This window comes from Parambassis ranga, chromosome 21, assembly GCF_900634625.1.
Source record: "Parambassis ranga chromosome 21, fParRan2.1, whole genome shotgun sequence".
Classification (NCBI taxonomy): Eukaryota; Metazoa; Chordata; class Actinopteri; family Ambassidae; genus Parambassis; species Parambassis ranga.
The window spans coordinates 22,501,409-22,519,857 of NC_041041.1; the positions used below are offsets into that span (position 1 = coordinate 22,501,409).

The following is an 18,449-nucleotide window of genomic DNA, read 5'->3' on the forward strand; positions in this document are numbered from 1 at the left end:
TTAGCAATAATGCAAAACAAAGGCACTTTAAATGTTGATTATTCATCTTAATTACTTTTGCCCATGTCTGTGGAAGCTGCAAAAAAGACAGCGCACATTAATCCACATTAGCAAAGAATACTGTACCAGTGGATGTGTGCAGGATCGGTGGCAGACGCTGTGTCTAGAATCTCCACTTAATTGGCTGCAGACCTTTAAAACACTAAACTAATCCTACAAACATCCTGCATAGCTCTTTTCAATTTTGAATTTCCTTTTCCCTTTAATGCCTTGGGGGGGTGTCACCATGGTGGTGCACTGATGCCACCTGGTTTGGACCTCTGGGCTGGACATGCATTGGAGACTAACTTTCCCATAGGTGTTAGTGTGTGTAAAGACACCTGATCTATCCAGGGTGCACCTCTCGCCCACAGGTTCCAGCTCCTCTATGAACTTGTTAAAGAAGTAGATAAATGGATGTTTTAGAGAAGATGTTAATTGACACTGAAGAATTTTGTGTTTTTGTGTAATAAACTAATTATGGTCAACATTTGATCATAATTTTTGTTGATCATAATTCATTCAAGATTAAATTATAGTTTCATATCCCATTAATTTACTAACTTTAATGATACCACTGCAAAAATTGACTTTTCTTAGTCAGTTGAAGAAGAGGAGAAGCATTCTGTCTAAATCTAAAAGACAGAATAACGTCATTTATTGTTTTAGACATCCTACCCCCCTAGGAAACATAGTTTGATGTTTGAGAAACATCTGTGGCGATTGGTGTTGGTGCATAATGTGAGGTCTGATAATCATACATACAAGTCAACTAAAGCTTGGTTCAGAATTCCATACTGGAAAGTACTATTTTAGCTTATGAATTTCAATCACATCCCATATAATAACTAGGGTTTTTTTCACACAGAGAAAAACTACAAATACCTACACCTTTATAGTACAATTATCGGGAAGTACATGTGGGATTAAGCAGACAAAAGAAGCATAAGTACCAAAAGGTCAGGGCATTTATTACTTCGAAACAAATTGTTCATTTCAGTTTGCAGAGGTAAGTAGTAAGCCCTGTTTACCCACCATACAATTTGTAAAGCAATGAAGAATTTGTTGTATGAAAAAAATGACAGGGCTAAATAAAAAAATCACTCAGAAAGAGATTTAATCTAATTAAATATTAGAAAACACTGAGAGTTTGCTTCAACTTTTAACAGAGAGACTGTTTAAGACATGTCCCTTAGATAATGCAGTCATCACAGATACACAAGTGCTTCTGCTTAATATTTTGTGTTATTTGTTAGGTCATCATGTCCCCCTAAAAACATGCTCTGCATGTATGCAGCAGAAAATACTTTAACACTGTGAAAACGATATTTACTGTGTTTTGCGCCAGTAAACAGTAACTGTGATAGCAAAAAGTTGAGTGAATCATCCAATCATGAATCATGTTGTATATACATGTGCAGAAACAATATCTCACATTCGTAATACCACCATAACTGCCCTTAACAACCGATCAGTTTATTTCATATTGTGTTGCAGCGGAAAAGGCAACAGGTGTATCTTTGACCACATGTTGCGACTTAAGATAAAGAATTCATATTATATATATATATTTGACACTGATAATAGCATTGTATGGAGCTGCTTTCCTTTTCCTTTGATGCTTTGAACCTGATAATACTATACATGCTGGGGACAAACAGGCCAGATATGGCTGGGAGAAATAACTGCAGGTGAACACTGAACACTTTGTGTCATTGTTCCTACTGTAATCACAAAAAAGTAGAAATCTACTAATTACAATAAAAATGTATGGTACATAGACACATGTCTTTATCTGTATCTCACTGATATGTAGAAGATGTAAAGCAATCAGGAGATCAGAGCAGATCCCCAGTGACTGTGTTTGGCACAATAAGGCCAAAGTCTTAAACCATCACAGTTCACAATCTCAGGTGGTGTCACTGAGATAAACCCCACCAAGGAAAAAAGACACTTTTCTTTTCTTTCATTGTTCACTTCGGCTGGCCACTGCCATGACGTGCCTGATGAGAGCCAATCAAAACTACTGTCTTGTCCAGCCGATAAGGAGTTCAGGGCTCGTATGACGTGGCCTAACTGACTCATCCAAGGTCAGCTGACCAACAGATGTTCTCTGATAACCTGCGTCTGGCTTCAATTTGTACAATGACAAAGTGAACAAGCTGTCTGACGAAGATATCCCTCAGTCCTGATGAGTCTTCTCCTGAAGGAATTTGTATTCATACTGAAAAACAGTGGAGCAGAAGAGCCTTTAAATTTACATGGCAGTCTTCTTTTAGTGTACAGCTTTTCAAGTCCTCCTAACTGGCATGAATTAAACAGTTAAGTTAACACTTTACAGGCAGAGTAGGTCTGCTCAAAAGATACCGATGTCTTACCAAGGCTAGCTGCCGTCCTATATTTCCCATTGTTATAACGCCAGCAAAGAAGATGCAGGGCAACCAGGATCGGATATAAAGAAAATCTGGGGAAGTGTACCTAGGCAGAGAGACACATTACAGAAAGCTTCCATTAAACAATTGAAAACAAATCAGTAATATCTTTATAAATATCTTTGTGTGATCTTTCAAAATGATTTAGAAAATGTCAAATTTATCCAAATACAGTTTTGTATATAAATGTAAAACAGAAGGAAAGTTTTCAAAGGCCAAATGTGATATTGTCATCAAAGTAATACATAATTGCATTTTATGGACTTGATACAACTGAACTGTAAGTCATTTCATGTCATTTTTTATGTCTTTTTGACAGAACTTACTGAAATACTCCATTGTATACCAGGAGCTGTGTGGCTAATGTTGCTAGCAGAGCAATGCTGACTCCCAGGCCAAAGCCACTGCGGGACCGGTCAAATGTCCACCACAGACCAATGGACAGTGCTGCCAAAGTCACAGACAACTGGATGTTGTTAGCAAAGTCCACTTTCTGAAGGAGTTAAGAGTCAAGGACTGGACAGTCGATGGCTGACAGCTCTAAACTGCAGCTGTGTTAAAATGGAGCTATGCTATAGTACAGTAGTACAATAGTGGCTATTTTTTACCTTGTAAGTACACATACCATACAAATGAATCTTCTAAATTAAAGCATGTTTCAAAGTAATACAACAGGTAATATAAAAGACTGGTAGACATCCCATTGTTTCAGGCTCCTTGCTTCAAGCTTCTCAACTATCCTAAGGCTGTAACCTATAAGAACTAGCAGTAGAGGAGAATGTATGTAAACGGTGAACCATGCATATGAAATGTAATTGGTGAGGCGATGATCATTTTAATAGTTATCCAATTATCATTAGAAGGACAATACCCACTGAAATTGCCTCTTACAGTTTTATTTCATATCACGCTTTAATGTTTGTATATATTTTTATGTACGTATGTTTACACAGCCAGTTATATATTATAAATATTCAAACCAGCACATCTCTCTTTCTATTGTCTAATTCGATTTAATTTAATTTTATCCTAATTAAGCATGAGAGTTGTTTTATAATATATTTTTAATAGTGAACGGCCCACCTTACATGTAATATTAATCCTGTTCAATTGCTGCTTTTGACAAAGAGCATAAATGTACTAATAAAATATGAGCAACACATGGATAAAAGCTAAAACTCTATTTATATTTAAAAAAAAAAAAAGCTGAATGCAAAAGGGAAAGAAGGATACAGCACTGGCATGGTTGATGCCCACAAACACAGCAACACAGCGCATCACACTGGACCACTCCCGCTTGAACTTGTGTGGCTCACCAAGATGGCTGTCGATGCAGGGGTACAACAGTCCAATCATTGCTGTGTGAAAGAAAAGACAGTCATCAGCCCCATGGAAAGATCAGGCCACATTCTTGTGTGAAAAAATGATCTTAGGACTTCATGAACTATGTATACACAGACAAAGGTGGTTCAAAGTGTAACTTCTCTCCAGTAACGGACTAAAAAGATCAATCGATAACTTTGTGTCTGTGGTGCAGAATTAAGCTTCATAGAGACATAAAGCTTCTTAGAGATATCCCCCTATGAGATACTACTACCTGCGATCTTCAAGCAGCTGTAATTATATTATGTTAGTTATCTATAGTCTAATGGCAGAGAGGATCATGAAATATTGGAGAGGTAGGAATGCAGATTACAGTAATTCCAACATTGAGTCCTAGCCATTCCATCTAAAAACAATTCAAATAAACAAAACAAATACTGAAACACCACAAAGAGCAACAAAACAGATCCTAGAAGAAAAAAAAACAATTTTATCAAATAAGGACTGTCTACAAAATGTCTTGGTCTCAATGACTTGCTTCTGTGTTTAAAGGGGTAGAAGGCTTTAACATCTGTTCCCAGAAACACGTCTCAACATGTACAGTAATAAGCAGTACACAACAAGAACAGTCTTTGACAGTTAAACTTCTGAGATCAGATACACTGCATCAAAGTTGTTAAATGTTAGCTAGTAATTTTTCCCAGAAGAAAATATAGTTAAAGACATTTTAGTTTTGTGTCTTCATATAGTTTTGAGCTTTAGAAAGTCACAATTCAGGCTCTCGGTAAAATACACAATGATCTGACTTTTGTCTGTCATCCTATTATAGTACATCAGTCAGCATGTTTCAAAATATAGCATACAGTATATAGTTATATACTGACACATGCCAACTGATGTTTAGCTGTTGTATATCAAGGTATAATATCTTTATTTTATTAGATTTTAATGTGTAAAGTTTGGCTGTCCTAAGGAGATCTACAAATGCTTCAATGTTAACTGAACAGAAAGTTGAATCCTTTTAATTATGAGCAGCTGCAAGATACTTTGGCAAATGGTACACTGAAAAACAAGAAACACATCTTGGGTAACCTCTGACCTAAATGTAAGGGCTTCAATTTTTTTTTTTGAAGTCAACAGAATGCAAAAAAAAATCATGTGCATAAAGTGCAATCTACATGCTAGCCACAGGTAGAAGTGACAGGCTCTAGAAGAAAGAGCGGTGTGTCTGGGGAGGAAGAGAGCCTCAGGCTGTTGTGCATTGTGCTCAGCCCCCTGGGAGCAAGCAGCATTGTTCTGCATTTCCATTCGCAGCTTCCGACCCAAGGGACAATATTTCAATAATGCTGGCCAGTAAAGCCTGATGGGCATGTTGTGCATTCATACTACATAAGGCTGTGTGTATGTCTATGTATGTGTACAGTTTCACTGGTTTTTTCACTGGTGTGTGTGTATGTGTACTATATAACATACACACTCTGTTTGGGAGCTAAAAAGAATAAATTTAAGTTTTGTCTTATCTCAACTGTTGTAGCTGAAAGTAACGTTTCTGCTATCTTCTGGAAACATGTCGAACAATGGACAGATGAGACAAAAATGGAGTTGTTTGGGGTTAATCCTCACTGCTAAATCTGGTGAAAATGCTGTGTTGGGACCTTAAGAGGGCTGTGCATAAGAAAATGGCCAAAAAACTGCAAAAGAACTGAAACAATGTTGTGAAGAAGAATGGACCAAAATTCCTCCACAACAATGTGAGAAACTGATGAAGTCAAACACTAGCACATTCAATTCGATTTTATTTATATAGCGCATCATAATTGTCTCAAGGCGCTTCCCAGGGACCCAGAGCCTGAACAGGCACCGTCTCATAAGGAGAACCTTCCTGCTGACAGTCGGCTGGGTAGAGGAGGAGGAGAAGAGGGAGACAGGACAGAGAGGATGAAAGGGAGAGAGAGGAACAGACGCAGTGAGTGTAAGTGTAACGTTTATGGCAAAACATGCCATTTAACTGCTTTGTACTTTTTTCTCCTTTGGGATAGTAGCTGCATCCTGCTGTGCTCTCTGCTGAGACTTTGGCACAGGCAGCCACCCAGCGTCAGCTGCATGTGTGAACAGGACACACAGGGCCTGAGTTATGATTTCTTGAGTTTGCTCAAGCATAATCAAAGTTGAGTGATGATCTGCAGTTTATTCTGTTGTACTTTATTTAAATGAGATTGTAATGATGATATATATAGATATCCATTATAATATAATCACTGTTTCATCTTGCTTGTCATGTTTTCTCTGTAATGTATCATCTCTTTCTCTCTCTCTCTCTCTCTCTCTCTCTCTCTCTCTCATGAGTCGGGTCCTGTTCAAGGTTTCTTCCTGTTTCCTTGCCACTGTTGCTCTTAAGGGGGTTCAGGCTCTGGGTCTCTGGGAAGTGCTTTGAGACATTTTCTGATTATAAAATGTGCTATATAAATGAAACTGAACTGAATTGAATTAATAGTATCACATGCTAACGGTGATGTTGGATACTTCCTGGCAATACCGACTGCATGTGTTGTGATGCTGAGAGATGCTTTCTCAATGGACAGGAGGGTTATGCTGCCATGACCAGGCAGAGAGATTCCAAAGCAATATTACTACAAAAAAGACTCAGCTGGACCCAGCTCCAGCTTAGTAGGAACCAAATTCATTGGTAGTACGATGTACTCAATCTGAACTGATTTGTAAGGTGTCACAAATCAGATAATTTCTACAATATATATCTAAACTGTAATTAGAGCAAGCAAAGTATTAGAGAATTCATTACATGTAGTCAATCGTACTCATGGTTATGCTACCAGACCTTTAGGACTTGTGCAGTGTACATATTCACACACCTGCAGCTGTGCCACAGCATGGTGGCACCCACCAGGCTGACGAGAAAATACTGCTGATGACATCAGGAGGAAAGAGGGTGACATTTCTCTGCACCTGAAGTAAGTTAAGCACCAGAGCCAGGAAGACACCCACTGAGAAAAGCATGGCCCCGCGCATCAACAGGTTGGTGGTCCTACAGTGCAGAGCAAAATGAGTCAGAAGACATGAAATAGACCTCAGATATTTGGAGTTCATGGTGTGGCAATATGACAGTTGTAGATTTAAACATACTGTATATTTCTACCATGCACCACAATCATAGAACTAACCTGTTGGTGATAACTGAGATGTAAGGTGTCCGAGCATGGTGCTGGTTCTGCTGCTGAACACTAGTCACTTCGCTGTCACTCATGGCTGTCAGGGTTTGGGACATCTGTAAGTCCGGGTTAGGAATGGGACATGAGGTCTTATCCACCAGTGAGTTCAATGTCCTCTTCCGTCTGTCATCCCAAATCTGAAAAACAGGCAAACAAACTGAATAAAAAATAGTTACATCAAGCTACTTTGGTGAGATAAGAGCTGCGTTTATAGCAACACAGTGTGATAGGAAAATTGTTCTTTGATTTCCCCTGTATTTATAGGAACCACACGGTTGTGGATACCTGATGCTTCTTAATAAATGGTGAAATGCATGTGCATTTATTTACACCATGATGAAGAAGGAACCAATGTACACTCAACAAAAATATAAACGCAACACTTTTGTTTTTGCTCCCATGTTTCATGAGATGGACTTGAAGATCTAAACTTCATTCCAGATACACAATATTACCATTCCTCTCAAACATTGTTCACAAATCTGTCTAAATGTGTGATAGTGAGCACTTCTGCTTTGCTGAGATAATCCATCCCACCTCACAGGTGTGCCACATCAAGATGCTGATCTGACATCATGATTAGTGTACAAGTGTACCTCAAACTGCCCACAATAAAAGGCCACCCTGAAATGTGCAGTTTTGTCTCACAGCAAAATGCCACAGATGCCACAAGCATTGAGGGAGCGTGCAATTGGCATGCTGACAGCAGGAATGTCAACCAGATCTGTTGCTCGTGCATTGAATGTTCATTTCTCCACCATAAGCCGTCTCCAAAGGCGTTTCAGAGAATATGGCAGTACATCCAACCGGCCTCACAACCGCAGACCACGAGTAACCACACCAGCCCAGGACCTCCACATCCAGCAGGTTCACCTCCGAGATCGTCTGAGACCAGCCACTCAGACAGCTGCTGAAACAATTGGTTTGCATAACCAAACAATTTCTGCACAACCTGTCAGAAACTGTCTCAGGGAAGCTCAACTGCATGCTCGTCGTCCTCATCGGGGTCTTAACCTGACTCCAGATCGTCGCCGTAACAGACTTGAGTGGGCAAATGCTCACATTAGATGGCGTCTAGCACGTTGGAGAGGTGTTCTCTTCACGGATGAATCTCGGTTTACATTGTTCAGGGCAGATGGCAGACAGCGTGTGTGGCGTCGTGTGGGTGAGCGCTTTGCTGATGTCAATGTTGTGGATCGAGTGGCCCATGGTGGTGGTGGGGTCATGGTATGGGCAGGCATCTGTTATGGACGAAGAACACAGGTGCATTTTATTGATGGCATTTTGAATGCACAGAGATACCGTGATGAGATCCTGAGGCCCATTGTTGTGCCATACATCCATGAACATCACCTCATGTTTCAGCAAGATAATGCACGGCCCCATGTTGCAAGGATCTGTACACAATTCTTGGAAGCTGAAAATGTCCCAGTTCTTTCATGGCCAGCATACTCACCGGACATGTCACCCATTGAACATGTTTGGGATGTGCTTGACCGGCGTATACGACAGCGTGCACCAGTTCCCACTAATATCCAGCAACTTCGCACAGCCATTGAAGAGGAGTGGACCAACATTCCACAGGCCACAATAGACAATCTGATAAACTCTATGCGAAGAAGATGTGTTGCACTGCATGAGGCAAATGGTGGTCACACCAGATACTGACTGGTTCTGAGTCCCCAGACCGCCAATAAAGCAGAAACAAAATGCACATTTCAGGGTGGCCTTTTATTGTGGGCAGTTTAAGGTACACCTGTGCACTAATCATGATGTCAGATCAGCATCTTGATGTGGCACACCTGTGAGGTGGGATGGATTATCTCAGCAAAGCAGAAGTGCTCACTATCACACATTTAGACAGATTTGTGAACAATGTTTGAGAGGAATGGTAATATTGTGTATCTGGAATGAAGTTTAGATCTTCAAGTCCATCTCATGAAACATGGGAGCAAAAACAAAAGTGTTGCGTTTATATTTTTGTTGAGTGTATATTGGACATGACAATGTCCACAGACACCGGCTTAATCACTTCATAAAATTAAATATCTTGGTTTACAAACATAAACTGAAGAGTGGACAACTTTACGATCACTGCCCAACACCAAGTAAGCGCAAAACCATACAACATGGAGGGTAAGCAAACCTTTTAACTACTACTTCTCGGAAGCTAGCTTCATCGAATTCTCAGCCTTTAGCCCTAGACTGGCAACCAGATAAAGGAAGCCTAGTCGATCATTATTAAGCAACAAACACAGTCTTATACTACCAAGTGGAAATTGGTCATTTTGAAAAGAGTACCATGAATTAAACAAAACCAATAATTATCCGGTAGGAACAGTAGTAGATATTATTTACCTCCACCTTACTTTAGCTAAGTTAGCCTGATTGTGTATAAAGAGCTAGCTTACATGTATTTCTCATTAAGAGCTCTTCGTCGTGACACACAGGGTGGATTCAAATACGTCTCTTACCTTATGCTAACCGACGACTTCTACTAAAAGAAATACACATTACCAATGATGTTTGATCCTCATATTGATAAGACTAGAGTGAAAAAGCCGAAAACGTTCATTAGCCTTCTTTCCCCCTTGAGACTACAACTTCCGGCTGGATGGGCAACCAATCAGCGTTTATATCAATGACGTAACCTCCTTACGTAAAGTTGACGTAACACGTGATTGGAGTTTATGGTTCGGAAATTTGCCACTTTACAAAATCTGACGGCCAACAGCAGCCTTGACAGCGGGCTATAATCAGTAAGGGATTTGCAGTTTTTTTTCTTCCTAACGTGTAATAGAGCATTTTACACACACGTACACGTGTTGACTGTCTTTATTTCTATAACGAATGTATTTGCTTGTGAACTAATACGTTTACATGATACGGAGGTGAGGAAATCACACTGTAAAGAGGATCACTCTTAATCCTCAGTCATGTATACATGCAGCTCATTTTGCAGTTTCAGGGATCATACTGAATGCATACTAGTTTGACTATACAGGCTATCCATTTTTTACCCAATTGTAGCAGAACTGTATTATTGTTAACAGTATTTTTTATTATAATATATATTCAAATATTATATGTAGGTTTTAATCTCAGTATAAAAAGCTTAGAGAGTGCTTCCACTGGCATAATGCCAACTGAAATAGAGAAAGATGAAAAAATCTTTTTGACTTTTTTGTAAGGCAAAATGTTGGCTGCAACTAACATTGATGACATCATAACCTATAGTATTTATGGATTTTTAGCAGGATTGTAATGACCAAATTATGCCCCAACATTCTACATTAAATATGGTCATTTTGTAGGGCTGAGGCCATATTGTATTCAAAATGACAAGAATACATGTTAACTAAAGGCAGCACTTTTTTACATAATACCCACCCAGGTTCTTTTAGAATTGTATACTGTGTTCAATACAGTACTTGTTACGTGATTATTATAAATAATAATATAATCATACTGTATTATTAATATAGTGAGTACACCATATTATGGCTATCAGGTGGTACTAATCTCTTTTGCACAAATATTGATATGTTATGTAGTTGATGGTATGGTAATGTGTAATCTCTGACTTTTGCCTTATGCCCTCTGGGATCAATTTTTAACAACAAAGCTAAACAACTAAAATTTAATGAAAAGAGCTTTGAAACCCTGCAACTGTAAAGCTGGATTGTTTAATTTGATAGTTTTTTGATTGTGATTTTTTTGTTACTGATAGTTAATAATACTATTAATACCATTAATAGTGAAAATGTGCGTTTTTGTACTCTTGGTTGATGAGTCCAATGTGTCTTTGTGAAGTGTGTGTGTGTTTATTTTGATTGGACTAGTGGGCAGACATCATTTAGAAAATTTCTGCCATGTGAAAAAAAAAATCAAAAAGTGAAAAGGAGACTATTGAAAAATTTTGTAAAATTTGTATTTCTAAATATACAAATTTTTAATTTTAAGCTTTTATGTTTAGTATGTTTTCTTGTTCTCCCTGTCCTGTCTGCCCAAGGGCCACAGCAAAAATATAAACATTAAGTTTGATTTCATAATTATACGAAGCAGCAGGTTACTGTAGGAGGGAAAATGTGGATTTGTTGTAGTCTATTTTTTCTTAGATTATTCCACAATTAATGCTATATATATAATATTAATAAACACTGGGAATACAAATAGAGTATAGTAGAGAATAGTATTGAAGGGATTTATTTACAATTATAAAAAATGTCACTAGGCCTATGCTTAAGTGGACATGCATTTATAAAAATATTAAAAATGCATTTAATATGAGGCTGAGTATTTAGTGAACATGATGTGACTTTCTTCAGCTTTAGGCTTTGGTATTTAATTTTGTATCTATTTGACTTGGCAGGATCTACGCTGTACTACTCAGTCCCAAGGGAAACTCACTTAACCCCAATAATTAGAGTGATAAAAGAAGTCTCGTAGGTAAGAGGAGGGTATGGGGGTTTTCAATTAGTTGTCAAGGGCTACTTGGTGGCCCCCCGACGCAGCCAGAGAACAACCAGGGATACAATTCATCATCTTGACTGTGCCAAGCACTATGGGCCTTTTCATTATCAGACCACTGTCCGCTCATTCAGTATAAATGTGACTGATGGCGTACGTGTGGTGGGCTGTGGGTGTGGATGGTCATGTTGATGGAGAGGTTGGGCTCAGCCCTTGTTGAAAATGTCATCCCCATTGGACCATTGCAGGTCCTAGTTCGAAAATAATAGGCCCTGTGACCTCTCTGTTGTCTATAATTGACCTCTAACCCCCTCCCTCTCTGCTGCATCCGCCAATCCCCAGACAGCATGGATGATGAGGGACATGCTGTTTGCCAAGCCTCTCAAACCTGGAAAAAGGGTTTAGGAACAAAGGAAAATGGCTTGCTGTTCTTGTGTTTAGGTTTCAGAGTAATTTTTAAAATTCAATTAAAAATAGACTATCCGAAGCACACTTGTATTCAGAATCATAAATACAAACAAACTAGATTTTTTTGTTGTTGTTGTGAAGTGTATTATTTCCAGACTTTTATTTTAATTGTGCACCTGATAATAGCTTAGGGCGTGCAGCACAGTGTTTGACATTCTACCTCTGTATGTGTGATCATTTGACATGGTTTTCAGTGTGAATTAACTGTAGCTCTGTGTTGTCTCTCCAGCAGCAGAGGGAATATCCAGGTTTTGAAAGATAAGCTGGGCTAAAAACAAAAAAATGAGAAAAAAAATAGCTGGAGTACACAGGTACATATACGTATTAACATTTACCACAACAATGAAACATCCAACAAGCAAATTGTGGCAGTGGTAGGTGGCAGCTAAATAACCCAAAATAACAACAGAAAGTCAAATGATCCCTAATGACTAGGGCTGACACCTGCACATAATGATATTGTGAGAAAAAAAACTGCAGGAGAGAAATCATGCAGGAAGGAAGTGAGATGTAGAAGCTTTTCTCTTCAGGCATCGCTCATCTTCAGTGAAAATGGAGAGGGCTCATTTATAGCGCATCATTGTTTGCTCAAATTCTTTGGTAATATGAGAAGCAAATGCAAATGCCCTGTTGCTGGCAGCACCACGAAAGCTATGCCAGCATGTGTGTGGCACATTGAATGATAATGACAAAGCAGGCAATATCCCCTGTGAGCAAGCCTGCAGAACAATGATTACAGATTGGCTGGCATGTCCTTAGCATCACAAGGGACTTGGATTCTTATGCTAATCATAGCTGCTGCCCATTGAAATATATCTGTACTTGCAAGGCAGGAGGAAATAAGATGAAATATCCCAGTGAGGCTGTAAAAGTATAATAAAGCCCTGTTTATTTTGACGTTTGCCTACTGGAATTTACAGGCATTTGGGAGACTTAACCTATTGCACCACCTGCTGGCCTCAGGATGAGACAAGCTTGAAATTGTTGAAGGGTACTTTAAAGCCAACATGCAATGTTGCCTTATTGTCTGTGTTATTCAAGTTATTTATGGTGGAGATTATTTTAAACTCTGCCCATTGCCTTCTTGTTAGTTGGATCATAAAGTAATCTAGTTGCAAGTAACACACATCCCCCCATTTCAGGTTTTACCACACTCACCCTCCTTGCTCTATCAGCCTGCATCAGTCACACCACCCCCACCTCTCCTCTCAGAATGTACTTTATTTTTATTCCAAGGAGAGAAACAACAAGGGGAACTGAGGCACTGTGATGCTCAACTGCACACTCGATGTAGGTTAATGGAAGGGAGGAGATTCTGAGCTCAGACTGGTTCTGATTGGCTGTTCGGGAATGTGCAGCTTCTCCTCCGCACAACCTGTCACTGTTAATCAGGGACCATCTCTTAACAGCCGGCCAGGGATATCGAAGAGGTGAGCCCATTGCTATTCAGGACGAAACAGATGATAAATCATTTGTACATAATTAGTGCTCAGCAAGGTTACAACTGACACGTATTTTCATCTTAATTAGGAAGGAAATTTGTTCCATTAATTTAATTTGGTGTGCATGAGCAGCTCTGCATCTAACTAAGTTAATCTTACACCTGTCAGGGTGGAAATGGAGTTGGGCTTTGGATTAAAGGGGGACATGGGAAAGGGTCTCTATCGGGTTGTTTTATGCACAGACTTCCAAGGCAACTAGCAGATAAAACTACTTCTTTGAACATGTACTGTTAATAGGCATTTAACTAATTACTGTGTATGATGAAGTTTTTTCTATCACATCTCATCCTGATCAGGAAATGGTAAACAAGCCAGCATTGCTTTTTACTGCTCTGCAGCTGACCAATCAGGTAGGCATAAATGCTTCTTCATCCTAGAACAAATATTTAAACAGATCTCACAAATGGGCACAGTGGAGAAAAACACGTTCCATCATGGGAGCTGCAGTCCAGTCACTGCCCTGGCTGTCTGATTTACAGCCACAGGAGACTTTATAAATTTCACTGAGGATCACTGTCTGAGCTTGTTGCAGTCCAGCAAGCAGGAGTAAGTCCAAGGTTTCTTTTCATTGTTGAAAGCTATATGAAGCTGTAGTAATTGCCCCAAAGAGGTGGTTCAATAAAGGGAAAGGTAGAGAATGACTGATTTAGTAACTGTGGGGCTTCTAATGGAATTCTCCACTGCCTCTCGGGCACTCAAGCTGACAACCATTACCTGAACTGATGCATAGTCCATTACGGCATCCCCCACTTTAATAGAGTGTCTATCATGTGAAATACAGAGACGTCAGGTGCCAAAGCATGCACTCTCGCCCATGTGTGAAGGTTTAACCCAACTGTAATGGCTTTTCTTTTAGAGACTGCTGCATGGCCATACAAATGTATTGAACATCAGCAGAGAAGAAAGGAGAAAAGAAGTCAGGCACAAACTTGTAAAATGCTGCTGTTAGATGCAGTGACCCCTCTCTCTCTTTTAGGCTGAATAAAATGTGACCAGTCTATGTGCTCAGTGGCCCATGAAAGTTTTTATCGCTGAGACTGGTTTCATACATATATCCAGCATGCTATAAAATCATGGATCTGAGTTTTAATTGACAGCTAAAGGATACTATCTGTAAAGCAAAAGGCTGAACACCATCTCCGTACAATAGGTTTGAATTCTAATAAAATTTGAAACAGCATTAAAATGTCCTCTTTGACTTGGATATCCCCTCTCACCTGTAGATAGCTGGGAAAGGCTCCAGCCCCGTGACCCCTGCACTGCAGGACAAAGTGGGTTCGGATGATGGATGGATGGACTGTTGATGGCTGTTTTCTTTTTAAACTATAAGTATGAAATTTATTTTTGAGTATGAAAACCCCTGTGATGTTGACCTACTTTTACCTACAGAGGTGAAAAGTGTGCAGGAATTGTTGAAAAGTTGTTTTTCTTTGTCTTGTGTTGCATGTTCACTACTATGTTTTAGCTCCAATGATCTGTTTTAGAGGCCTTTTCCTAGCACACATTTCATGCAGGTTAAATTAGTGCCACATTTTTCTGATTGTAAAAACATGCACGTAAGAATTACCTGTGTGAAGTACTTTTTATGACAAAAAAACACAAAACCCATGACTTAATTTCCCCACGGGGATCAATAAAGTACTTCTTAATCTTATTCTGTTCATGTCTGGCATATTTTTTTTATTTTATATTTTTTGTTTTGTTTTTCAGGGTGCGTAGTTTAGTTACCAGGGGCCTACCTAATCCAAACACTGGTTAATGTTTCACAAAATACACATTTTCTTTTTAAATACATTTTTTTTTTTTACACATGATTTTACCTTTTACTCTAAGGCCTCACTGCCAACATTATAATGGCATAAAATAACAAGTATCAGATATTAGGGTTATGTTAGTTCAGGCTCATGTGTAAAGCTAATGTACACCAGAGATCAAGAAACCTTTAACACGCTTAAGCATACAGTGTCTACAGAGGAAATAAAAATGAATATTCAAAAGCAATAAAGTGTGTAAACTTAAATTGAATGCCTATACATTTCTGAAAAATACCTTGCAATAATGAATGAATCTTCCTTTGTGTAGAACAAGTGTAAGAAATGGTTCAGCTTCAACTCACAACCTTGCAACAACACCTGTAACTCCACAGGGAAATTTATTTCATGTACTCAGTTATATATTTAATACACCAACTTTTAGTCAAAAAATATAGTCAACATTTCTGCTGTCTCAACAACTCAACATCCCATGCAGTTTATTTAATCCGGACAGTTTTACTCAGTGTCATTGCTAATGCTTTCTTTTTAATGAGTCCACAGTGCTGTTATTTCTAACAGTCATCTGCTTCTTGTTCTTCAGCAGCTCCTCCTGAGCCATGGGTTCAATGATAGCACCTAGCTGTGTTGTCACTTTGGGCTTGGTAATCTTTTTAACAGTCTGCTCTGTGTTCCAGGTGCGGCCCACTGGAGAACAGATGGTGCTCTCAAACTGTGCATGGGTATCAAAGGGAAATGGCAGTGAGTTCACCTGGTGAAAGCTGATGGAACTGTTTCTCTTCTCCGAGATGATGACGCTGGGCAGATGTACATCTTTCCTGGGTGCAGGCGGAGTAGTCTTGATCCTGAATCTCCTGCGTTTTCTGCGTGATGGATTAAGGCCTATACCTCCCCACTCTCCCCACCCAGGCAGCGTCATGTCCACTACCTTCGGCTTCCCTGCATTTTCCTGTTTTTTCTTGTCTTTAAGGAAGTCTGAGACAACATCATCCCCTGCAAATGCCTCTTTAATGAGTCCCATCTGGTCCACTTTGTCCTCAGCATCTTCAGAGTCCTCAACAGTTGGAGTGACGGGCACTTTGATGACTTTTGTGCATTTGGTGAGAACGTCCTTAAGCTCAATGCCTTTCTTCCGTTTTCTGTTTTTTTCTGCCTTCTTTGTTGCAGAGGGCAGGTTTTCTGAGGCTGGGGGATGCTGGGGTTCAACAGGTGCCTTTTCATTGGTCAGAGGAAGTAGCTCCATGTCTCCCACACCCTTGATCCTCACCAGCCCTTCGTTCAGCTGAGCTGAAGTGTCAGATCCGGCCTTACCCTCTCTACAGCCATCTACTATTCCCCGGAAAAGGCTTGTGAACTCTGAAAGCCCTTCTTCCTCTCCATCAGAAGCATCTGCTTCCTCAGCTGAAGGTTTGCTGTCTGCCACTATTACCCCGTCATCCTCATCATTATCATCATCCACAGACATTACTGCAGCTGGATCTGCCTCTTGAGCCCAACGCAGCTTCCTCCTGCTGTCAAACTCTCTGAGAAGTGCTTCCTCTTCTGTTTTCTCAGTGTCTCCCTCCTCCTCCTCCTCCTCAGCTGTATGTGCTACTGTAATAGGCTCCTCTACTGTCACACCTCTAGTTTCACTCATCTCTTTCTCTGTCGGATCTTCAGAGAGTTTCCCACTCATCCACGGATTTGAAGAATCCAGAGGTTGCTTTGCATCATTCACAAAATCTGGCAGCACCTCTGTGCCTGGCTCCTCCTCCTCCTCCTCCTCCTCCTCCTCCTTCAGTGAGCTCACTAGGTTCTGTGTCAGGTCTTTGTTGACCTTTAGCTGTTGCTGTATGGCTGTTCTAGCCTCCAGGTCATATTTGGCCATTATTGCTTTCGATTTAGCCCACTTGCCACTGTTCTGGTGCTTTAAAGACATCCTCTCCTGCATCCTGGCCAGTTCCATCTTATTCAGCTCTTCCAAAGCAGCAGCTGGATTCATCTTCACCATCTCATCAAACTCCTTTAAAAATTCTTTCCGCTTGACCTTGTTCTGGACTTTGTGGTATTTCTTACTCTTAATCTTCTTTTCTCTACGGGCTTTGGACTCATAGTATGACTGCAGAGCTCGTGCTTTTTGTAGCTCAGCGCGGCGGATCTTTGCTTCCTCCAAGCTCATCGCCCTCACAGAAGCCTCCTCAAATGGTGTCAGAATAGGGTCGTTGATGGGCTGCTTGTTGGCAGACAGGAGGGCGAAAATTTCCTGCTCAAGTGGGGTTTGTGCCTTCCAGCCTGTCACCACCCTGTCAATGGGTTTGGGGCCTGAAGGCTCCTGATTGAGGGGAAAGACCAGCTGCTCAGCCTTCCGATTCTGTGTGATGATACTCTTCCACCGGCTCACCTCTGTGGCTGCCTTCTGAAAGGACACGTCTCTCTGAATCCTCTCGTTCTCCTGTTTGCTGAGAGGACATTCAACAGTCTTAGTGTTCCGCTGCAATGTCTTCAGCTGCTTCTTAGCCTTAGCAGGGACGGAAGGGGTTTTCTCGATTGTCTCGATGAGATCAGACAAGTCAATTTTTTCGCCATCTCCCTTCGAAGTGACCGTAAACTCACACATTTGCACGGCCGCTTCGGATCGCTCTCCCAGCGTCTTTTTCCTCTTACCCCCAAGACCGCTGATGGCCTCCAGCAGCTTTTGGCGTTTTCGTTCATCCTCACCGTCCTCATCCTCCTCACCACTAACGTCTACGTCTGCTCCATCCAAATCGTCCTCCTTTTCGTCGTCATCATAAATCATATTTGTTGCTACCGCCTCGTTGTTACCCGTCACCTCGGAGCTCTTTTTTAAGCTCTTTTTACTGACTTTCTTCTTGGAAACTTTAGCCATGTTGAAAGAAAAACCACCACTGCTGTACCCACGTGTGCCGTAAACAGAGCCGGCGTCGCAACAACGGCGTCGCAAAGTCAAAAAAATATCGCTACGTCATATTTAAAAAAACAAAAAAAAACGCTTTATCAACAGAACAATGACAAACTCAAATAAAACACACTTATTTTAAATTTTGAAATAAAACCACTCCTCCTATTTAAAAATTAAATTAACAAATTGTTGGGGTTTCTTTAGCTTTGTTTTACTCGGTGGTTTAATCCGTTTTAAATCGTTTGTACGAATAGTTAATATTTCAGAATTATTATAATCTTTAAGAGTGAGTAAGCGTTTTGATATACCTGGATATA

At 40.1% G+C, this 18,449-nt stretch overlaps 2 protein-coding genes across 3 annotated transcripts; both read right to left on the minus strand.

Annotated features, from left to right (window-relative positions):
* Window positions 1–989: 989 nt before the first annotated feature.
* Window positions 990–9,640, minus strand: insig2 (insulin induced gene 2). Of its 2 annotated transcripts, none has more exons than XM_028394433.1 (7): window positions 9,496–9,640; window positions 6,974–7,158; window positions 6,665–6,837; window positions 3,705–3,829; window positions 2,798–2,964; window positions 2,418–2,517; window positions 990–2,263 (listed from the first exon to the last, which is right to left on the minus strand). In XM_028394433.1, exons 2-7 carry the CDS (start codon window positions 7,075–7,077, stop codon window positions 2,222–2,224), a joined length of 711 nt encoding a protein of 236 aa, XP_028250234.1. In that variant the 5' UTR covers window positions 7,078–7,158; window positions 9,496–9,640; the 3' UTR covers window positions 990–2,221. The 2 variants fall into 2 exon arrangements, with proteins under 2 accessions (XP_028250234.1, XP_028250236.1); XM_028394435.1 differs by having other exon boundaries at window positions 9,539–9,633.
* Window positions 9,641–15,581: 5,941 nt separating this feature from the next.
* LOC114426072 (U3 small nucleolar RNA-associated protein 14 homolog A) lies at window positions 15,582–18,263 on the minus strand. The gene has a single exon (XM_028393218.1). The coding sequence runs from the start codon at window positions 18,097–18,099 to the stop codon at window positions 15,748–15,750; it is 2,352 nt and encodes a 783-aa protein (XP_028249019.1). The 5' UTR covers window positions 18,100–18,263; the 3' UTR covers window positions 15,582–15,747.
* Between the last annotated feature and the right edge of the window lie 186 nt (window positions 18,264–18,449).

Bases quoted from the DNA above. Each gene is read 5' to 3' on its own strand.
- LOC114426072 (XM_028393218.1), bottom strand. From the start codon at position 18,099: ATGGCTAAAGTTTCCAAGAAGAAAGTCAGTAAAAAGAGCTTAAAAAAG.
- insig2 (XM_028394433.1), bottom strand. From the start codon at position 7,077: ATGTCCCAAACCCTGACAGCCATGAGTGACAGCGAAGTGACTAGTGTT. The intron at 3,830-6,664 runs GTGTGTGAATAT...TCTTTCACACAG, and splicing joins ATGCTGTGGCACAGCTGCAG to CAATGATTGGACTGTTGTAC. The intron at 2,965-3,704 runs GTATCCTTCTTT...TAACTCCTTCAG, and splicing joins GCATCAACCATGCCAGTGCT to AAAGTGGACTTTGCTAACAA.